Raw genomic sequence first — 22,196 nt, forward strand, 5'->3', positions numbered from 1 at the left:
AGTGCAATATAACATTTAACATGAATTTTTAGTCTGATTAGCTGTTGCTGTCACGACTGCAGTGGGACTGCAACACTATATCTCGCTCGGCCCTTCGATGGTTGACATGCCATCGTTCACAGCCTGAGAAAGGGAAAACAAACACAGATGAAAGGTCAAAGTTCAGAGGGAGAATGCCGACTGATGGGCCTCGTGTGTTACACTCAGTATTTACAGTCTGACTCGGCCACGCCCCCTTTCCTCATGACCTTTCAGGCGGCCTCATTTCCACCGGGACAGAATGTTAACTTCCATGTTACCACCAGTCTCAATCTGAGCTCACAGTGCTCGGACGCAGACAAAATCCCAGCGGTGCAGTATCTGTTCTGAGTGCTGTAATAGGTGATAGCGCAAGCTGAGGACTTAGTGATTGCATAGAGGACAGAGCTGTCATCATGCAGAATGGACACCAATGGACAAGGGGGCAGTTAAGACCAGAAATCCCCCATGAAGAGCACAGATGAGCACGGACGCCAGCTGCCGCCCCTTTAACTCGACAGCATCTCGGAAAATAAAACATGAGCAGACGGATCATTACGACGTCCGTGTTGAGTAAACATCAACTGAGGAGCTGTTACAGCAGTCAGATATCAGTCTTTAGAGGACAGAGTCACATGACTTATGACTTTATCCAAAGAATCGCATTCTAACATTTTAAGATAAAGGATATTGTACAAAATACAATGTCCCTAAACTAGAGGCAGAGACAGTAGGTATAGTCTTACCACAGCCAAGCCAAGTGAAACCTGGGTCTTTGTAGATTTATTACAGCATACACTCTGAATTGTTGAGAAAGAACTACAATATATGGATACATTACAAACTACACAAGCACAACGAGAGTACCGTAAAAGGAACGTTAATATAATTAGGACCTACCTAAACATAACTAAACCTCAAACAAAACATATATATCAATTTTATTTACTTAGTAAATACAAAGGTTTTGCTTTTTTCTGCATCGCTTTCCGACTAATGTCTTGAACTGAGTTTCACCTAAACTTAAATATTATCTAAAGGCTTGATTCCTAGTCCTTTTTACTAGTCACCTATCTCTCAGACACTATTTTAGATTAGATTACAGGATGTGGAAACTTTCCCCAGAGATATTCCTGATACAATGACCAAGGGGATATAATGGTAAAACAATACCAGTCAGTAGATCATCTAGATCAGGACAATGAAACTTGTATAAAATATCATGAAAATCCATGTAATAGTCATTAAGATATTTCACATAGTTCAGCCAGAGATGGCGGTGTGCCTGACAAAGTGCGGCTTATATCACCGGGTGATGGACTTGGATCAGACGGCTTATAGTTTATCTGCAGTATTAGACGACACATTCTGCCCGGAGTTGTACGCATATACAGATTTAGTATTTCTTCTGGGTAAATCCTGGATAAAGTCTTCAAAGTGTTGCCAATGAACACACATTTATGTCCTTTGTTCCGGTTCAAAAGGCTGGCAGACAGTGTTGAGGACTGGCAGTGCCTCCTCCGACCTGGCCGGTGTACTAGCTATCGTGCAGGCACACACAAACACACATAGGCACGCACACACACACACACACACCCACACAGGTCTTTGATCTATAACCACAATGACTAGATATGTTTGGGAGGGACCTTACAAAAACATTGTTGCAATCGCATCAGCCACTCTGCAGTGCAACAATAGAAAATGAGCTATGTCGAGATGGGTGGAGCCTGTGCTGGTTTCGTGTCTGTGCACCATGAGCCAAATCAAAGGCCTTCCCACACTGTCTGAGAGGAATCAGAAGTTAATCCTTTTGCAACTCCAAGTAATAACAGTTTCTTCATATCTGCAGGTGGCAACGTGGCAGCATGACACTGGAAGGGCCCCAGTGACTGACAGCCTCCACGGTTACACATGAACGTGACTAATGCAGAGGGTAAACCTGCCACACGGGAAGTTCATATGGATTAGTAATATGACCTGGGCCGAACAGTGTCAAGAATAATACTCGCACATAATACACAAGATAAACAGACATTCAGTTTGCAATCCTTCCCTTTGTAGCAGTATCATCACCCAAATCAGCATTAAGACAGGCAGAGGAAGAGCTAAAGCGAACATGCTACAGCTCCTTTGTGACTACATCAACATGTTACTCCTCATTGGTTATTTAAACTTTTAGCCAAATATCTTTGGAGCAGCTCTCTTACCTTCCCTCTTTGGTTTTCTCAAGCACCAAAATATAATCAGGGAGACTAAGTGCCCCAAAACCACCAGGGCGGGGAGAGTGGGTGCTGGGGGCCTCGCAAGCATTTGTTGTGACAAATAAATATAAGTTCTAGGAGATGAGAGGGATTGAGTGTGGGCTGCTGTGACAGGTGGGCCTTAACTCAGAGAGGTGGGGGGTGAATGGGGGAGTAGGGCGGCATGGGCGTGTATGGCAGCAGGGACATTTAAAAAAATGTACTCTCCCTGTTGTTTTCCTGACCCTGGAGCTATGACTGAACGTCTTCCTCTGACCTGTTCAGCTGTTTTCAGACCTTTATGACACGGACACTAATGTACTGAGAAGAGCACGGGAGTGTTTACCTATCTTTGTAGTCCCATCTGAAGACAAATAATATCTTCAAAATTTTCCTAATCCAAATTCAGCTGTTGCCAGTGATTTGACAGGATGAAATAGAACTACATAACTTTGTCTGCTAATCTGATGGAACAATCTTATTTAAATAGCCACATTGTTATCAGACATGAGGCTTGCTAACTGCATCCTTGGCAGAAGATTTATTTTTGGAAAAAAAGGCAAAACCCAATAAAGACATTAATGTCCCTGCGTCAGTCCAGCTAACTGTTTCATCCAGTCCATACAGAGTTAAAAGACTTTGCAATTACAATGCCTCCAAATAAATACTGAATCTTTTTATTTTATCATATGAAAAACTGTCAACAATCTGATTGCACAGCAATTAAAAATGTAATGAAAAACACATTAACTTTAAAAACCCTGGCTCAATTTTCTAACAATATTAAGTACAGCTCAGCATTGATACTTTACAGGAGAATGGTTGATGGTTCCTCCTTTTACAGCTGAAATCTGAAGTGACTCACACAGAGACAAACTGGTATTTCTGTCACACACATGTAAACCCGGGGTTTGAGTTAAATGCGCTGTTTACAGGTTACCCCTACTTGTCAACACCCATCAGATGGCAGGAAATACACCTCCTAAAGGTGAAGGGAAGAGGGGGATGGCGATGGTGTTGGGGAGGGGTTGACATTGCCCCTACTGTCCTCGCCCATTTCTAACCACAATTCCACATACCTTTGGATATAGGAAAATAAATGAGGCAGCCAACCGAGACCGTCACATTGTGGACGGGGTTAAATATGGAATACAATCTGTACTGCAGTGGGTGAAGGTTGTCATTTGTTAAATGTGAACGTGTGAGTGTGGTTGTTATGTTTAGTGTGAGTATGTGCACAGACTGGGAACACAACAGGACTTCAGGCGGTGCGCTTGCCAAGAACTCAGCCAGCAGCCTGACAGATAGACAAGGTTAGACGCAGACAGACACACCACAGCAATCCCACACTGCGGACCTACCAGGTATGATCTTCATCAAGCGACAGGGAGGAAGAGGAGGACGAGGATGAAGTAGAAGAAGGAGAAGAAGAAGAGGAGGAAGAAGAAGAGAGCTGGGCAGAGGGGGAATGAAGAGAACGACAGGAGAGGCTCCTGTGTGTTTGCTAGGAACTGTTTCGTTTCTCCCTTGTGTTGGAGTTTGACAGCCCTGCGCCTGCTGCTTGGATCCGTCAGTCTGCTTCTCCCGGGGCAAACAGGAGGAGGGACAACAAGTCAAGCCTGCATAGGAAGGGGGCAGGGGCGAGGGGCTCACAGGGCAGAGAGGAGTGGGTGGCCCGGGGGGGAGGTGTGGGGGGCTGTAACTGACTATTAATATCCACCAGAGCCAGATGATCACACAGTGTCACAGTTAGAAACTGATGGTAGTGCTGTGGCGGGACACTTGGCCACGCTCTTCCCTTAGAGACACCCCCCTCGACAAACACAAGCAGACCCCCCCCCCCCCCCTCTCTCTCTCTCCCTCTTCCTCTCTCTCTATTTTATGATGCTGCTGGCAGGGCTATTCTGTGATATTGTGCCACATCTCTCAGCCAGGAAAAAGAACGATCTCAAGTGTCTGAGTACTCTGGGCTACACCATGATCAGCATATGCTACATTCATCATTGGGACATAATATTGTCAGCACTCATATAAGTAGACTGTTCACGACTATAGCACAAGAAGTATGGTTTTCTAAAATGATTATAACACATAGAAATATGTGACACAATTGGAGAAAACACAACTTAACAATGTCAATTCGTAACTTTCTATTTGAAATGTTTAACTCATGTTGCTTCTAATTCCTGCTCTTCTAGAAAAGTCATATGACACATCAACTATTATAAGATCGGAACTTAAAGTCTGATGTTTCAACTTTAAATAAGATGGATTAACCTGGATGTACTCATTGGTATTAATGGGAAAAACCACAGGTGGTAACATTAAGTGCACAGAAATAGCAACAAAGTGAGAAAATAGGGAAACTGAGTGGAATATTCACTAAAATCTGATCGCCTCGCACTAAATGTCCATCAGCATTTTCAAAGTTACTGATGCACAGATTGAGAGCATGACCGTAGCTTCCAGTGCTCATCCCCTGTTGCTTTAGGGATCAACGCAATGCACAACAGTATCTAAATATAGCTACTTTAAATAAAAGCATATGGCTTGGTCAGTTGTAGTGCTGACAACTGGCTCTGTTTCTCCGTAATGCTAAAAGCCATTCCACTGAGTGTCTGGAGAGCAGAGAAGGGGATCGTCTTCTCTCATGAAACGTGGACAGTATAGATGGATGTGATGTGCAGAGATGAAGGCAGCTATACCCAGAAACTATGGAGGAGGATTTACAGAGAATCGCATGGAATACCTCCATGAACATCCTCATGGGCATCCATCAACTCCTTTGCTCCACAGGCGCCCCATGAACATATCATTCATGTTAGGACACACAGCCGAAAGGTATTCTAAGCTTGTGCCCAGAGGGAAATACCTCTTGTCTCAATCTAGACCCATAAAGTGCAGTAACAAATTTTGTCCACACTTCATTTATCACTTATCTTGAGTAAGCAGGTGGTGAAGTGTCTCTTGATAAAATACAGCATAAATAGGGTCAAATCTTAAAGGTCAATTACTTTAATTAACTGAGAAATAAGGATAAATGGACCCTATAGAATACTGAACATGTGGAGGCTTAATCTTGAAAAAAAAACTAAACAATTCCTCTAATGTTGAAGTAATGTTAGTCATCGTCTGTACTAAGGCTCAATGTGTACCTTGGGAAATGACTAATGTCATAACCATCTTGTCCAAACTCAATATCTTCCACATGGGATCAATGACTCAGTTTCCAGGGTTTGGCCCGAGGTTCCTTCAATTCAACAGTAGTCTTTTATTTCTGAAAGAATATTTATAACAATTTCATATTGTAATGTTTCCCCTGCCCTCTCTCTCTGAAACAGCTCCTTTTCATGAGCACTTTTCTCTGCTCCTGTTCAAACCTGGTCAACATATCTACTGTTGCTGGACTAATGCCCTGTGCTTCAGTTTAAGCAGGCTGCTGTGTTGCACCTTCAAAACCTCTGCTCTCACCTTTCTGCTCTTGCTCTTGGATTTTTGTGAAATGACCCGGTCAAAATTCCCCAGCCTACAGGTTGCCACATGACGTCGACGAATGAAATGGCCACTGTCTCACTGCGGCCATGTTCACTTTTCCATATTCAATGAGTCACTCTCCAGCATGGATTGTATTTTCATCAAATGGTCCTTTTCCTTCACATTTGATTATATTTGAAGCATTAATATATGGTGATGTTTATTTCTATTTCATAGCATATTTAGTTACACCTCCACAGCTAGCAAGGTACAATTGTCAAAGGATCATTACTGTATTCATTACAAATGACATTTGTGACAAAATTCAGGAAATTAAGATATTTGAGGTTTGACCACATCATTTTTATATTTTTCAAAAGATGTGCTATCTATACAGGTTCTGTGGAACAGTAGGCAAAACATTCTGATACATTTCATGTTACTTTAGAAATCATATGGGGCTGTGGGTTCATGTCTTATCTTATTTAAATCTCCAGTAATCTCACATTATGCTGAGCTTGGAATAAATTGGTGTAACATTTGACACAATACAAGCATTTCAGACCGTTTCGTACCAATGTAAATATTCCCACCATCACCCATTCCTGTTTTTCTATAATAGCGTGTCATAGTTAACAGAAGGTAACTTTGTTTTCTGCCCTTAATGGAAGGTTTAAGTAAAGCATAAGTGGAATATGGGTTGGGGAGTGTTGCTTGCTATTACCTGCCATTATATTCGACATTAACATTATCCTCACCAACACACCAGTTCCAACTGGCAACTAAATGTTGGAAGATCACACGCAAATGGCTCATGGGAGAGGATTTTGTTTTGGTTGCTCATTACACTGTGTAATCACAGTGCACATTACAGTATTATTAGTTTCACCCTGGCCACGGAGATTTTCACATTAACGGCTTTGGACTGATATCATAGAGGTAATGTCTCTATCAAGTTTCATTCTCACTTTTTCTGTATTTTAAGCACTGACTCTTGTATCAACTGTCTCCCATTGTCACGAGTGTACATCAGCTGCCAACTCTCCACATAATCAGACCGAATGACTTTGAGCGTCCATTATGTTCCCCATTCCTTTTTTTCCTCTACTCAAAAAGGTCAGGCTCATAACTCGAGCCCCAGTGAGTCATGACATCAAAATGATGTGCCACCATAATGAAAGGCACAGAGCTGCAGCAACTGTAGCTGCTCATTTATCCAATCATGAAAGAATGCATGGGCATGATTTCATAGATCAAAACGTGGAGGACCTCAGTGGCATGTCTGGGAGTATAACTGGCCCTGATGCAATGTGTGGGCAGCTTTAAAACTTCTTACACAATATATACAACACCCTCCACTCACCACAAAATCAAAAGTGCTCCATGAAATAGTAAAGTATTCCCTTGAAATCGAAACCAGCTCAAAGAGCCCTTGTTTTGAAAGCAACACCTATGTTGCACAAGTCGGTTTTTAAATACTTTCCATCTTGCTGGTTTCCACATCACGGACGCAAAGCAATAGAAAAACCAACAGCTCAGAAGTAGATATACTTGACTGTAGTTATAACTCAAGGGTGTAACTGATTCTGCTGACAGCTATTTAATTTGCTGCATACCGAGAATACCACAGTCAGTAGGATAACAGCACTATCACACAATGTCTGTAAATCAGACAGATCTGTCTAACACTACTCATCCAATCTCAGGTAAAATGAAGGAGTACAGGTTTGGCAGCATTGCGCCACTTGACTAATGCAAAGCTTGACACCGAGAAAGAAAACAAGCTCTGTCTATTATATCATGTGAAATATGTATTTCTTGGAGTTTTATCCAGACACCTCTATTGTTGTAGCATTTGGCCTATGAGTCAGCAGACACTGGTGGTCAATGGACAGCAGATGTCAGCAGTGGGTCAGCAAACACTGTGGTGCCCTGATGGCACTGCTGTATCCATATCTGTTAAGTTGAAAAGCACATGTGGTTTACCATATGTATGAGTCATATCACGCTCATGTGACTGTTAAAAAGGGACGATGAGCACCACAGATTGAAAAAAGGATCCAGGCTGCTAATTGAATCCAGATCTCCTGTCACGTGAGGATCCAAACAAACACACCCATAGAGTTGTGAGCAAGCTATTCCAGCTTCCTGACTCTTTGTCCGTTGCTCACACCCACAGCAGGCAACGCCCATGTGAAGTGCTTAGACACCCTCTCTCTCAGGGATTCAAAAATAATCATAGCAGCCAAAACATCTTACTTTACTTATGAGCATTGTGAAATATTAGACATCATGCAAAATGAAGTCACATGGAAATACCTCATTATCATGATTCAATATGAGCAAATGCCAGTTTCACTTCAGCAGAGCCAACCACATGCATCACATGGCATCTTCCTTTGTACTTTCAGCAACTGTTATTTCCCAGATTCAACAGAAGAAGACTGCACTGCAAACAGTTCTGTTCTCACATTGCTCACATAACTCCCAAATCCCACGCATACCGTAACATAATGGTATGCATGCTTATCTCACATATAAGACAGGCTGAAAAGGAGAACTAAGGGAACAACCAGAGAACACAAACTGATGCCAAGAACACAGTATTACTGGAGCAAAGAGGAGAAAGGCTCCCAAATGAACCACACCTCCCTCTCAGTCAGTCCGTCAGTCAGGCTTTAACTTTCGCACAAGTATCTCTACAGGGAACAGGCGAGGCTGATTTTCAGAAAAACAGCCCCACCTTGTTGGACTGCAGGTCTGCATAATCTCATTCGGCAAAACAGGAACAGAACAGGAATTCCCCACCCCAAAAATTCAGATTTAGGGGTTTTGATAGTTAATAGAAGATAGAACTGCCATTGATGCATGTACATTGTGGGGACATTTGGAGTTGAGGTTTTAAATCGTAATAATCATTGATGTATATTTTTATAAATATATATAATTTTTTTTGTAAAACTTTCACCTGTTGCTCGAAATCCATGTCACAATGGCTGGGTGAAATCTGACAGCGTCTCAAATACACAGTGGGGTGTGCTATGGCACTGTTACTGATACTTCATCTATTTTAACACACAGATAATTAGATCACAGCCACATGTCAAAGGACTCTTCTCACCATGCCACTAAGATTTCACCGAAAGAGAAACTGCCTCTAGTCACCTTCACAAAAAAGAAACTGGGAGCTGTAACATGCAACTTTGAGCCATAAACTGTAATCAAACCACCCAAAATAACATAAGTCAGACATAATTACAATGTGGGTGTGTTCTTTGGAGTATTAAATATTTTAAATATATAACAATGTATGACATGCATCACAAGAGCTATACCTAAGACCTCCCACACAACCAAGAAAGGTGGGGACCTAGGTGCAGGCCCAATTAAATCACATATACAGAGAGTGTAGGACATCGCAGGAAGTAGGTTAACTGGCATGCACTCCAACTAACCTTCAATGAAGTTAGGCCAACTCTTCTCCTCTGGGTCCTCCAGTGAGTGGTCCCACTCTGCCTCAGGTGAGGCTCCCTGCACTCTGGCCTCTGCTGCCCCCGACAGTAGTGCCCGCTCTATGGCGAGTGCTTCCAAAACATCCAAGTCCAGTTCATCTCCTTGTGCCTCAGGTTGCTCAGCCTGCTTCGGTTGCTCAGGATGCACAGGTGGAGGTGACTGTCCCCCAGTTGCTTGAGGATTGACAACCTTCTTAACCTCAACTATCTCCTCAACTACTACAATTTTCTTCCTCATGGCGGCCTCTTCTGTGTCAGGGCTAACAGACACACAGGTGACACCCAGGTGAGGTTGGTCAGGCTTAGCAGCTGCGGGAGTGGCAGTGGCAGAGGGTGTGTCCTCCTTCAGGTCCCTCTTCTTCTTTTCCTTCTGCTTTAAGGCCTCAGAAACAGAGAGCCTTTTCTCTGTGCTGCGCTCTGCTGTCTGAGTGGCCAAATGTTGTGCAACTCTGGGAGGCTCCTCTTGCTTGACTAGGGGGCTGGCCTGTGCCTGAGCTACAGCTGCCTCTGCTGGCGCTGCTGACGCTAACTCTCCGGCTGCGGGTGCTTCCCTCGCAGTGGAGGATGTTTTTGGTTTTGGAACCTCCCGCTTGATTTTTTCTGCAAAGAGCAGTGTTGGCTCCACCTCCCCTTTGTCTGCTGGGGCCTCAGAGAGCACAGCTGCTGCCTGTCCGACTTCCTCACTGCACATTCCTTTAGGAGTCATCTTTGTAGAAACATTAGTGTCCGTCAGTGCAGAGGCCATGACAGGGCTGTCTTTAACTGTGTCCTGGGGCAATGATGTAATGTCAGTGGAGGGTAATTCCTCTGCTTCAGGCAAAAAGACAGGCTTTGTGTTTATAGTCTTTGCGTCTGGTGTCTTAGCCTGCTTTTTCCCTTTCCCTTTCTTCTTACCTTTTGAAGATTCCTCTGCAGCTTTCTCTGTGCTTACAGAGGATTTAGTCTCCGCTATGGGTCCGTGAGATTCTGACTGCAGTGCAGAGCTTTTCTTTTCAGATCTGGACCTTTCTTGTATTATCTCCACGTTGGTTATTTTCTCTACAGTCGCCGTTTCAACTTTGTTGACAGGCATTTCCTCGGATTTATCTGGCTCCATTTGCGGCAACTTACTATTTAACTCGCCTTTAGAGAGTAATGGTCCCTGTGCGATCGTTTCCTTCACTTGTGCTTCACCTGGAAGCTCCACTGGGGGCACTGTGGGGATATTTCCAATAGGTAATGAGGCTTCAGAAATCTTCTCAGTTAGTTTCGGGACTTCCTCCTTTGGTTTCCCATCAGCTTTTGTCAGGGTATCTTTTGTTTGCTCCCTCTCCACATTAGTTTGAACCTCAGCCTCATTTTTCTCTACAGGTGATGCCTCCTTAGTCTGATCACCATTACAAACTTTTCCTAAAGTAATCATTGGGGATTGTGTTGGATGGGGGGTACTTTCTGCCGGCTCTAGTAGGGCCGTGTCTTTAGAAGTTTTTTCCTTTTCCGCTTTTGGGTCCTGCATTTCCTCAAAGTTGACAGTCTTAGAGATCTCACCTGGAGATTTCTTCTTCTTTCTTTTTGATTTGGAACTTCCTTCACCCACTTGTTTGGTTTCCTTAACTCCACCAGTGGCATCAACATTTTGACTGAACTTGGAGTCCTTTTGTGCTAATGTAGGATACTGTACTGATACTTTAGAGACCTCCTCTTTAACTATGGTTTTACCTTTCATGACATAAGGAACCACCTTAACATCGGTTTTCTCCTCTTTTGTAACAACCTCTGTCACTGTAGTTTCCCCTTTGACTGGTGGTCCATCTTCAGCATTGGACAAAGGCGCTGAGAGAGTTGTTTTACTAAAGGTTGTAGTTGTAACCTCAAGTATCGAGGTTAGTGTGGTTGTTTTTAGGGGCACTACAACAGTCTCAGGCTTTGCTGAGAGCTTCACTGAGGTTAAGGTAGCATCAATGGGCTCCTGGGTCACAATTAATTTGGAGATCTCCTTTGGTGCATCAGTGGACAATACTGGCTCGCTGGTGGTACGGTCAGGAGGCTGTTCACTGGTCTCTAATGAAAAGGTTACGCAGGAGGTTTTCTTGGCCTTCTCATAATCGATCTTCAGCGTCTTCAGCTCTGCAGGTTTAATTGATTCCTCCTTCACATTTGCTTTCTGGGCCTTTACTTTGTATACGTCTTTATTAGCAGGTTTTGTGATGACAGGGATGGTGATGGTAGTGACAGTTGGAGGTTTGATGGTTTCCTGAGCAGATGCCTTTGTGATAACTGTCTGGGGCTTCACTTTATCAGTTGAAGTTTCTATTGTAGTCTTCACCTCTGCAGATTTAACTTGATGCACAATCACCTTTTCGGTCTTCTGATCTTTTACACCTTTATTAGCAGGTTTTTTACTGACAGGAGCAGCAGTGCAAGTGTCACTAAGAAGAGTGGAGGTTTCTTGAACAACAGCCACTGTGATAACTTCTTTGGGCTTTTCAGATGCAACTTCAGCCTTAACCTCTGCAGGTTTAATTGTATCCACAATAAACGTATTCATCTTCGCTTCTTTGACATCTGTAGCAGGACGTGTTCCGGCGGATGAATGGCTTGGGATCATTTCGTTAGACTTCATGGGAGTTTTTTCACCAGAGATCCTGGTCTTCTCCTTATTTGTTTTGGGAGTTAAGGTTTCAGATGGAATCTTTGATGTTGCACCACCTGCACCCACAGCGACTGCAGACACACTTAATGGTAGTGCTGCTTTTGAGGTCACTGATGTCAGAGTGGTCTGCGATAAATCGTGTTTCCAAGCTGCTTTCTGAACAGGAACAGAACTTGGGGCTTTCTCCTTTTGGACCCCAAAAGCTCTTCTCTCCTGTGGTGTTGTAGTTGGCCTCTCACTCCTCACATCAGGCTGCTGATGGAAGACTCTTTTAACCCTGCTCTCCTCCACCATTACAGCTTCACCTCTAAAGCTGCTTCCTTTCCTGAACAGAGGCTGGTCCTCACCTTCCAATGATGATGTTGGTCTGACTGATTCTGCAGCCAGTGGACGACCCCTGAACCTGGGGGTCCTATCAGAGTAGCTATCTCTCTCCCCAGGGCCCATCATCCTATGGCGGTAACCTTGACGCTCAGCCAGTGCATCTTGGCTCTCTGCTTCACCCCTTCGTCCCGGCTTGGGAACATAAGACGTGGGGCCTTCTACAGACTGGACCCCTGCAGCCCGTTGAGCACTGGATAGAGTGGTGGTTGGCTTCCTCACCCTCTGCAGGGACATCGGAACAATCTCAGCTGGCAAGCGGAGGTAGTCACGCAGGTAAACGATTCCCTCATTAGACAGGTACCAGTAGAAATGTCTCCATGCAAATGTCTCATTCACGTAGCCCCTGGACTTAAGAGACGCCATTGCACGGATTACTTGTAGGTTGCTCACACTTTGTACATCAGGATGCTTGATCTGAGGCCTTTTATCCTTCTTGGCCACCATGACACCATCTCGAAAGAGGACCTCATAGATAGCCCTGAGGTCCCGCAGGGGCATCAGCATTCCAGCAACCATTGTGCTTTGTGTCAGAAAACTCTCTCAAAGTAAACACCAAGGAAAGAGAAGGGACGTGTTAATGCCACACGTCCCTAAAGAATCCACTGGCAAAACCGGCTGTCACGTGTTTCTCAGTTCAATAAAAAAAAAATATGAAAGAACAAATCCTTGCAATCTTTTTTTCCTTACTTTCTTTTCGTCGTGTTTTCTCCTTCGGTTGTCTTGGAAGAAAACAAATATTCCTCTTTGAAATCTGGATAAAACAAAGTCAGAAGTGTACTGTCCCCATTACATTCAGCGTAGCTGAGAATGAACAGTCTCCGTTCTGCCGAGATGGCAATGACAGAATGGAAGAGAGGCAGTGTGTGTGAGAGAGTGCGCGCGCGAGAGAGAGAGAGAGAGAGAGGCACACTTCTCACTACAGCTCCTCCTACTTTCTCTCTCTATTTCTTAGGAAAAAAGTGGCATGGAAAAAGGTTCTCACTAAAGTAAATAGTGCAGCAGGAAGTAGGACGTAGTTAAAAAAAGAAATGTCTGAAATAATTTGATAAAAATAAGAAGAGTACAATCGAGTGACTAAGCGACGCTATTAAAGTGTGTAAGAGCACATGTTCTGTCGCTCTGTGACTTTTTCAGAGACGCCCACCCACACACCTCTGATATAGTGTACACACACACCTCTAAACACACACAACACGACTGTCTGACACACACCCTTTGGCTGACACCCAAGCCCAATGAATGGACTGTTCTTCACATAGATTAGTTACTGTATAACGAAGAGAGTCAACCAGTCGGCACGCACGTCCATCTTAGACATTGACTCCCTGTTCGTCTATGTAGGTTGTGTAGTACAAGGTGTCTAGTATTACACATTACTCGATCGGATATCACTGAAGAGCTTTTTCTCTACTCACGAGGCGTGGTTTTCAGATGTCGTTTCACACACTCTCTAAATGTGTAGAGTCAAGGGTGGCGACATTTGAGGAGAAAGTATATGCATCAGCGCAAATGTATTTGGGTCCCCTTTAATAGACAGAGACATCTTACAAATCTTTTTATAGACAGGAGTAAAGCCAAAACTGCTATGACACTACAAGTCAAACCCTGCAAGTTTGATATGACCCGTGCTGATTGAATCTAGTATAAATAAATATTTTTGATTCTATTCATATCTGTTTGTTTGGAGGGTCTCCAGGCCACCTGGAGAGGGAGGAAACGTAGACTAATCAGTGTTTCTCATTGCAGTTCATTATCGTGATGCAACAGGATGTAAAGCTCCCTAAACATGTGTTGGTGCTTCAGACGGCCAACATTAGGGCTCCGTTCCTCGATTTAGCCGAGAATCTCTCTTGCACGACTATATAAAGAACTGTGCATTATAGCTAACCTTTAAAGTCCTCTCAGGAACAGGATATCAGATTACTATCCCTGGATCACTTCCCTCTCCTGTACATCTGTCTCCCGTTCGTCTCTCTGTATCAGTGAGAGTGTCCTGTCACAGCCAGTCCAGTGACAGCCATACTGAAAGCAAAACTGACCATTGTTGGATAGATAGAGCAGAGGTACACATGTTCACTCGTATAACTGGAAAGACAGATGCCTGAAGAGTAGAGTAAGCAGACGGCACTGTGCTGGAACACAGTGATCTAGTTGCGAAATTATGGTCGTGGTGAATGGGCAGCAATGAAAAGATGCATTCCTACTGCAGTTTGAAACCGCACACACACACTATTACACATCCAAATACTGGCGGAAAAATGTTTTCTTTTTCTCTTTCACCATAGCAACAGTCAAACCAAGTGAGTCAGGTCTGAGTGAGGCACTTATCCGCTTTCGGGGCTGCAGTGGAGCAGCAGGTCATAAATCTGACGTCCAGGACAGCTGGACTACACACTTTCATTCATCATGCGGCAATTTGCAAAGATCTGTAATAAACTATTATCACATTTTCAGGCTTGTCTGACAGCAAAACTGTAGTCTTAACATACAGTATGTGCTTAGAGAAGTTATAAACAATAAATATAATTATATTGTTTAATTATTATTATTATTATTATTATTATTAGTATCATTTCCTTAGCAGACAGTATGTTAGGTATATGGACCTCACTCATCACTACTCTCATAGAGGAATTCCTTTCACACAATAGTTCCTTACGAACAAGTCAGTCTCGCAGGGGACGCCCCAGGACATGCCAGTATGTGCTCAACCTATAGCAGAACCATCCCTCATTACGGTATGTCATCAGTAGACGTGCAGGCAAAGTTAGTGTTTCAAAATAAAGGCTGGGAGGAGTTTTTGGAGCAGGAACAAAGGGATATTCAGGTTCCCAGTAAAAGAAAAGCATTTCTCTGTATTACGAAACAAATGATTTATCATTGACATGCAGAACTTTGCCCTTGCCTGGCTCTGAAGGAGAGTCGGTCGTATAGAAGGTACAAGCTGGTTGTGTTTGTGCATGCGTGTATCTGGCACATAAGCTTGTTAGCGTCAAATTAGCTTGGTTCTGAGGCTTGTAATTATTCAACCCATGGATTGGGAGGTCATATAAAACAACATGAAAGGAACTTACTAATACAAAAAAATACAAATAGGATGGAAAATAGACTTGCTGATCTGCTAATATGTCTCATCTGGGGTGATTTGCATCACTGTGAATGGCGCCTTTGCTCTCGTGCCTGCATATCAATGTGATTTCATGCACTGTTTATGCACAAAGTGTTCAGTGAACTTCAAACATGCCACAGTGACCCTTACTCTGGATGGGACCCAGTCTGTTCAGTCATCCTAACATTAAATATGCCAGAGAGGTACTGTATCAGCGATCAGAGGCATGAACATGATGTGTTTCTGCTCCTCAAACTGCTTAAGGGAATTTAAAGTAGTTGAAAGCAGGTTTGAGTTGAATTCAGTTTTATTAAATTATCATTAACAAAGTCTAAGAGGAGTAGTGGGTTGTACATCTATATTTTATTTAGAATTTAAGCAAACATTGCCACTGTCAGCCACAGATTTGGGCATGATGTGATCATTTGAAGCTGATAAAGGTGTAATACAATGTTGGGGAACTGTCTGAACACTTTTCTGGTTTGGAGTCCACTCCTGCCTCAAAGTTTGAGACCTCTACAAGTCTCAAAATAGACTTGTCACCACCAACTGATGGTGTCTGGCTACTTGCCCACCGTAAAGGCCTTCTGCCCCGGCGCTCTATTGGGGCTGCACACGTGCCTTCTATTCTGACATCAGATCCAAGCCACTCGAGCCACTTCCAGGGAAAGAAAAGGTCAGCAGGGTCTTTCTTATCCTTCAAATGTGCAGTGCATACTTTATAAGAAGGTTAATGAAGTCAAAACTATTGAGCAAGTGACCCAGAGAATGACACACAGGCATTTTGGATTAATTACAAACTCAGTGAGAGACCATTCAAATCATTAAATTGAATGCACAAAAGAAAAACCGATTTCTTTAATGTGCGGTAAAAAGTACCTAAAAAAAGTTACGTATCCTTTTCGAAATCATCACTTGCACTTTTGAAGCTTTTAAGAAAGTGGTCTTATTATATCTGGCTGAGCCTATTTTTATGCCTCTATGCCAGCGACAGGCTTGTCTTGGGAAATATGTTTTTTGGTTCTATGTCTGTCCATCCATCTGCCTTTTGGGAACTTGTTCAAATTTGTTACAAACTTGGACAGAAGAAGGATCCGTTTTGAAATAGGTGGTGAAAGGTCAAAGTCAGTGTGACCACAAGACATTTATTTTTGAGAATTCTTGTGCTAATTATGTCAATATACACTTGACACAACTTGTCTCTCAGGCTCCCCCCCCCCCCCCCCTATTTGTGGGACAGCTGTGACCCCTGATGGAGCTGACGCATGTTAAAGCACAAACACCTTCAACTGAGGAATCTGCTTAGGTTAGAGAGTTTTGAACCAGATCACATACAGTATACAGTAATTCTATTCTTATATGTACTTATTCATTTATTTCAATTGGTCAATGAAAGGAAATCAAGAAATCATTTACATTTTCAAAATCTAATCTTAAATGTTAGTGGTGCAATAAAAACACAAAGCAAATTAGTGTGAAAGTCCCTCTATAGACCTATAGTACATTCTATTGTGTAGAAGAATCAAGTCTTGATATGAAAAATTAGTAACCTTTTTTTCTGTAACTGACATAAGACTTAACATTAAAATAAATGTGAGAATTACATTTTGTACCCATCTTAGGGGTCTGTCCGACCCATGATCTATCGGACAGTTTGTTGACCATTTTCATCCAAACTGAAATATCTTTGCATTCATGGTCCCCAGAAAACTAAGTTTCTTGATTGTAGTGATCAGCTAATTTCTCCTCCAGCACCATTGGCAGTCTCTAAATTTATCTTTTTATAATTTTGGTTTACGTGAAATGTCTTTAATGTTGGATGAATTGCCATGAAATCTGTTAAATATTCGTGGAGTCCAGAAGGTACAACTGATTGATTTAGCTGAGGCCAAATCTTTCCTCTTGAAACAGCAGTGGCTGAGATTGTCTTTGGTTTTAAGTGAAAGCATACAGGACGATTATTGTAAACGTGTTGCACACATTCCTGGTCCGTTCTTGATAAACTTTGATAAACTCAGTTTGTTAATCCTTACACTTTTATTTCAGCACAATCATCAAGTAAAAAGTTCAAAAGTGGAAAACCTGACATTCCTGTCAGCTTTGTAGAGAATAAACATCAGCAACATTGTTTTTGTATGGATGTTAGCATGCTAACTTTAGTTTTAAGATAAAAACCTTGCTGTGTATATTGTACAACTTGCTCTGTGAGGCAACTTTGTGATGTTGGGCTATATATACATATACTAACTTAATACCACCCTCAAACCTGTGTAGGTCAGTAAGAGCAGCAGTTTCAATTAGAGCTCAAACACAGAGAGCAAGTGGCCTTTGAAATACCAGAGGCATGAAGCTGTAAGGCTTAACCCCTCGTGCAGAGGGGTCCCTGGACATGTCTGCGATGATCTAGTGGGCTTAATGACTGATGACCTGAAGGGACCTACAGGATATGTCCAATGCATGGACAGAAAGACCAGAGACAGTTTCATGAGTTGCTATAGCAAGAAAGTCTCGTAAACTGCAAACGGTCCCACCAAACACAAACCCACAGAAGTGTGCAAAACCACAAAGTGGTCCCAGACAAAGAGGCACTGTGTGTAAGAAGCTAGTGAACAGAGAGGGAGCGAGAGGTGTCTTTGGCATTTCCACACACTGCTGCAAAAATAAATAATCAACTGTTCTTGGAGAACTGAGGTAAAAGAAAAGAGGCAATTTATGATTGAACAAAGGACTTTGTTGAGGAGTTGAGAAGCACAAACAATAGACACTGTTCTGAAATCAATCAAGACAATATGCTGAAGTGCTCTTGTAGCTTCGCCAACCTCAACTTTTTTTGCCTCATGAATATCTTTGGAGTTACATAAGTCTCATTAAAGACAACTGTGGTGTAAAAAGTTTGTGTAACTTTGTGTAAAAGTAAGAGAGTTACCGTATATTTTAGGGAATGATTAAGCTTAAGCAACATAAAACTTGTGCTGACGTCCCAAGTAGAATAGCCTACTGTGTGGGTAAAGTAAGAAAAGCCAGCTCTTGTCTTTTGTCTCGCCAATATATGCAAAAATGCACATGGAAAATCTATAAACTGATGTGGGCTTGAGGTAAAAATGACAGGCCCTGCTTGTGTTCTCAAATCCACGAGTCACGGATCACACTGACTTCTCCTTTTCCAGAGTGGAAAGAAATGAAGTCACAGATTATGCCTCCCTTTGCCCCACTTGCCTACCAAAAATAAGCAGCAGTGCCCAAAAAGTCTTCATTCTTACTTACTGTCACTCTAATAAGCTTTCTGTCATGTGCTAGTTGTCGCGTCTCGATGTGTCCAACCTTACAATGCCCCCTGCAGCCTCTGAGACTTGGACAGCAGCCCACCCATGAGGGAGGTAAATGGGGCCAGACTGAAAGCGGGAGCAGTGTTGTGACAGCATCGACCATAGATAACCATGGAAACTTTTTCTTGAGCTGATGCAGAAGAAGCCAACGTTTTCATCACCCCTACTTCTCACATTTCCTCCTGCAGCATACTCTCTGCAAAGCAGAATAACGTCTTGTCATTCTGATGTCAAATTGAAAGAATTCAAGTTTTAGTGGTAAATACTGCAAAAAACTGCCAGCGACTACAAAACCGCTTTGTATTGCAAACAAGTTCCAGCAGTAAAAATCTGAACAGAAAATTTGAACCAGACTTTGACTCCTCTGTATTTTACTCTTGTGAGAGCGGGAAGCCAACTCAGCTAAACAGCAGCCAGGGATCAGAATCAGCATGCAAGAGATGGATTGCATTGTTGTGCAAGAGATCCAGGACATGCTCAACTCTCTGTTTAACTCTCGGTAGCCCAAAATGAGAAAACAATATTTGCTGAAAGTAGCCACACCTCTTTATGACAATGCTGAGAATCATTCACTCGCTGCATCCTGCCTCAGTTTGGACTTTTTAATATCCCTTACCTTTTCTCGGGCTGAGCCAGAACCGATCTCCAAGGGGATCACCTCTGTCCATGCTGTTTTGATTTGACATATAATACAAAGGCCTCAGCGCCTCCAACAGAACAGAACACCTTCCTTATGCTTCCAGTCCAGACCAAACTGCTACTACTTCGTTTTACCCTTATGAGACCTGCTGCAAGATGGGGCAAAAAAGAGAGAAGGAATGGGAGCCGAGGGGTACATTCAGGGTAGGGAGGGGGTTTGTGTGAAAAGAACAAGGGGATCTTTTCATCTCTGGCCCATAAATGCAGTGGAACATCTACACTATAAATCTGCGGGCCGTGCCAGGCTGGACACATCCTCTCTGCTGCCTCGGATACCCTGCCCCATGTCCCATACATTTAAAAGAGCCCACGCTTTATTACACAAAGATATACACTGGAGGCCTTGTTCGAGATATCTCACAAATTACAGGAACAGAGATTAAGATGAATGGTGGACCTGGGAAAAAAAGAAAACAGACTGAAAACAAAAGACAAGGAGCGAGGCTGCAAAAGGCCCCATCAGGGTTTCCAAAATACACCAAACAACAGCTCTGGCTTTGTCTCTTGCATTCTTATTCTCTGGTTTACAGGGAGCAGTTGAGTCTTTTATGGGTTGATAAAAACCGGTGAGTTAATCTTGAAACTGCACTCATGCAACAGTAGAACAAAGGAGCAACAGTCCCGTCATGTAGTGCGCCAATGCAAATTTCCTTTCAATTGCAAACAACCGCCAGGTGTAACAATATGTCAAGAGCAGAGGGATCAAGTCTCAGTTTTGATCTTTTGATCAGTTCTGGGTTATTTCTAGCAACTGTGGTTGAGTTTGACACAAAGAGTTGAGAAGTAATGTGAAGTGTTCAGGCTGATGATTAGTAGGGATGTCACTTTGTATTTGAATTTCGAACATTAATTATAATGTGGGTGTAAAAGTACTTCTGCTTCAAAATAAACAGTCTAGAAGCACATCAGACCTTCTGAAGTAGTTTACCCCCTGGTCCAGCAGAGGGTGGTCACTATCAGCTTGACCTATTGCAATGAGAGCACTAATGTGTGCTGAACTAAAATCCGAGCATAACCCTGCTTTCACTAAACTCTGATAAGCCATTAGATCAGACCAAAGACTGCATATAAAGATTGAAAGCGCATCTCCACTTCCTCCCACTTTCCCAAAAATCAAGCCAAAATATCCGGGATATGAACACCGGCAGTTGTGCAGTAGCGATTGGTGGGTGGAGCCACGGTAGCAAAGTTGTGACGATATACGCGCTCGACCAATTCTCAGTCAGTCTCAGCGGTTAATCATAACATTTCACCTTTTGATAATGGCATCAAATAGCTTATTCAAACCAAAATGCAGGAAAGCATAGTTGAGAAAAATGTATTTGATGTGTACTTTGACTTTAGTCGGTTGGTCCGTGTCCCACCTCTGAACATGGAGGAGGCAGGGTTTATGACCTATACTGAAGCCAGCCACCAGGTGGTATCAAGACGGTTTGGCTTCACTTTTCATTTCCTCCATCATTATATACAGTCTATGGCTCTGACACAATAACCCTAACTTTTTCTCTTAAAACAATACTTATGTAACACATGTACATTGAAAGAGGAGCAGTCATTTTCTCTCCAGTCCATACTGCCAGGAGGACATATATTTGAATGTGGTTATACAGTAAATAATGATGATCGAAACTAAAGCCACACACTGACACATGCTGGCTTTAGTTTTTTCTGACGTGGATGGATTAATTCCCTACACAGAGGTTCAGCAAAGAGCAGGAAATCTAAAAGACAGACTGAAGACTCACTCATATTACATGTTTTGCCCATGAGGACTGTGCACCCTCAATTGTAAGTACCAGGAATTATGAGTCATGTTTGAATATGGAAGGTGATTTCCACAAAATGGCGCCACAGTGCGGTTGGCGAGGACAGTATAAAATGGCCGTACGGAGTGCTAGTTGTGGTGGTGCCAGCCATAAGGCACTGGATAGTTTGAGCCGCACACAGCCTGTGATGAGTGGGTGAGCTCATGTTGTGTGAAAAAGCAGAAACATAGAGGGGTAGAGAAAAGACAGGAAGTGTGTTGGACTATGAAACCATATCCTCAATGAAACAAAGACACATTTTAGAATCAAACAAAAAAAAAAAACAGAGTGCAAAATATTTGCACTATGAGTCAGCGTCTGCAAGCCTCAAATGGGTGTGGTCATGCTGGTCTTACGTTGCTGTGGCAACACAGCCCACACGTTAGGCAAATACCATGTGTGTCCACGGTTGAGGTCCCAGGGAGCGTGGGCATGCTGCTGCCATGGGCAACGGGCTATCAAACAACAAACGTGGACATTAGATCCTACTCTGGCCTTAATGACTGGTATCGTAACCTGAAGAGACTGAGCTTTATTTTTAGACAGACGTTTATCCTCAGGATGCCTAATGAAATACAAACAAACACAAAACAGGTGCCTCCTCAACACACACACACACACACACACACACACACACACACACACACACACACACACACACACACACACACACACACACACACACACACACACACACACACACACACACACACACACACACACACACACACACACGCAGAGACAATAAGGTGATTTATTATCTTCACTTCCATAAAACCCATCTGGAAACAATGGATCGGTCACATTCTTTCTTTCCTCAGAGCAGAAAGACAGACAAGTCCGTCTTTCACAGAAGACAGGACTTTTATTAAACGTATTTCAGAGTTTGTCTGAAGAGAAAGGGCCTATTCTCCCACCATTTTAGATATTTTATCTTCGAGATGCACTAATGTGGAGCCTGAATCTCTGTATTAACTGACGCAGGACAACAAAC

The 22,196-nt window shown here is 42.9% G+C and overlaps 1 protein-coding gene across 12 annotated transcripts in view; it reads right to left on the minus strand.

Moving 5' to 3' along the window:
- Positions 1–22,196, minus strand: part of LOC128448984 (plectin) — a 115,916-nt gene that overhangs the window by 51,304 nt on the left and 42,416 nt on the right. For 6 of the 12 annotated variants that reach the window (XM_053431918.1, XM_053431916.1, XM_053431915.1 and 3 more), the window contains exon 1: positions 9,191–13,115. The exons of the other annotated variants lie outside the window; for them this stretch is intronic. In XM_053431918.1, coding sequence (XP_053287893.1) covers positions 9,191–12,779 — 3,589 coding nt within the window. In that variant the 5' untranslated portion in view covers positions 12,780–13,115. Of the gene's footprint in view, positions 1–9,190; positions 13,116–22,196 lie in introns of those variants that run through there. 12 annotated transcript variants of the gene reach the window in all.

The sequence above is a fragment of the Pleuronectes platessa genome, chromosome 10, assembly GCF_947347685.1.
Source record: "Pleuronectes platessa chromosome 10, fPlePla1.1, whole genome shotgun sequence".
Lineage (NCBI taxonomy): Eukaryota > Metazoa > Chordata > Actinopteri > Pleuronectiformes > Pleuronectidae > Pleuronectes > Pleuronectes platessa.